This window comes from Mesitornis unicolor, unplaced genomic scaffold (genome assembly GCF_000695765.1).
Source record: "Mesitornis unicolor isolate BGI_N332 unplaced genomic scaffold, ASM69576v1 scaffold32651, whole genome shotgun sequence".
In the NCBI taxonomy this organism is placed as follows: Eukaryota; Metazoa; Chordata; class Aves; order Mesitornithiformes; family Mesitornithidae; genus Mesitornis; species Mesitornis unicolor.
Genome location: NW_010162274.1, coordinates 2,766 through 3,342, shown reverse-complemented (window position 1 = coordinate 3,342; position 577 = coordinate 2,766). Strand labels below are relative to the sequence as shown.

General features: G+C 57.5%; 1 protein-coding gene across 1 annotated transcript in view; it reads right to left on the bottom strand.

The window, feature by feature from the left end:
- The window catches only part of PUS3 (pseudouridylate synthase 3), a gene marked incomplete at its 3' end in the record, with an annotated part of 2,239 nt that overhangs the window by 1,484 nt on the left and 178 nt on the right, over positions 1-577 (bottom strand). Inside the window, 1 exon segment of the mRNA XM_010193580.1 lies at positions 376-576. Within this exon segment, the coding sequence (XP_010191882.1) occupies positions 376-576 (201 nt within the window).

Genomic DNA, 577 nt, shown 5'->3' with positions numbered 1-577 from the left:
TCGGCCGCCTGGCTCCGCAGGAAGCCATCCAAATGTTGGGATCGTATTGGCTTTTTTGGAGGGGTTGACGAGAGAAATCAGCGGAGGGGGCTCTGCCAAGGAAGGGGCATCGAGCCTACTGGGGAAGCTGCAGCCTAAACTGTATTTCAAGCTCAAAACAGGGCCCTGGGCAAAAAAAATAGCGCTAATGTGGAAAGAAACTGGCACAAATAAACACGTTGAGGAGCTAAACTCAGAGTTCCCCAAGCAGGAAGCCACCACCAGGCTCATTTTCAGCTCTTAAAAACCAAATTGCCCCGTGGGACAGCGATACCACCAGATCTCCGTCCCACTCGGGAGCCCAGCAATCTGGGAGAGCCTCAGGGGGATCCTGACCTGTCCGAAGGCGCTGACTCCTTTGTCCGTCCGCCCGCAGCGGTGGTAGTTGGAGCTCTGTCTGTCGTCCACCAGCCGCGTCTTCCTCAGGGCCTCGAAGAGCTTCTCCTCGATGGTGTTGCTGGTGTTCTCCTGGCTGGCGAAGCCCTGGTAGCCCCAGCCCAGGTAGGCGATCTTGAGCGCCACGTGTCTGCGGCCGTAG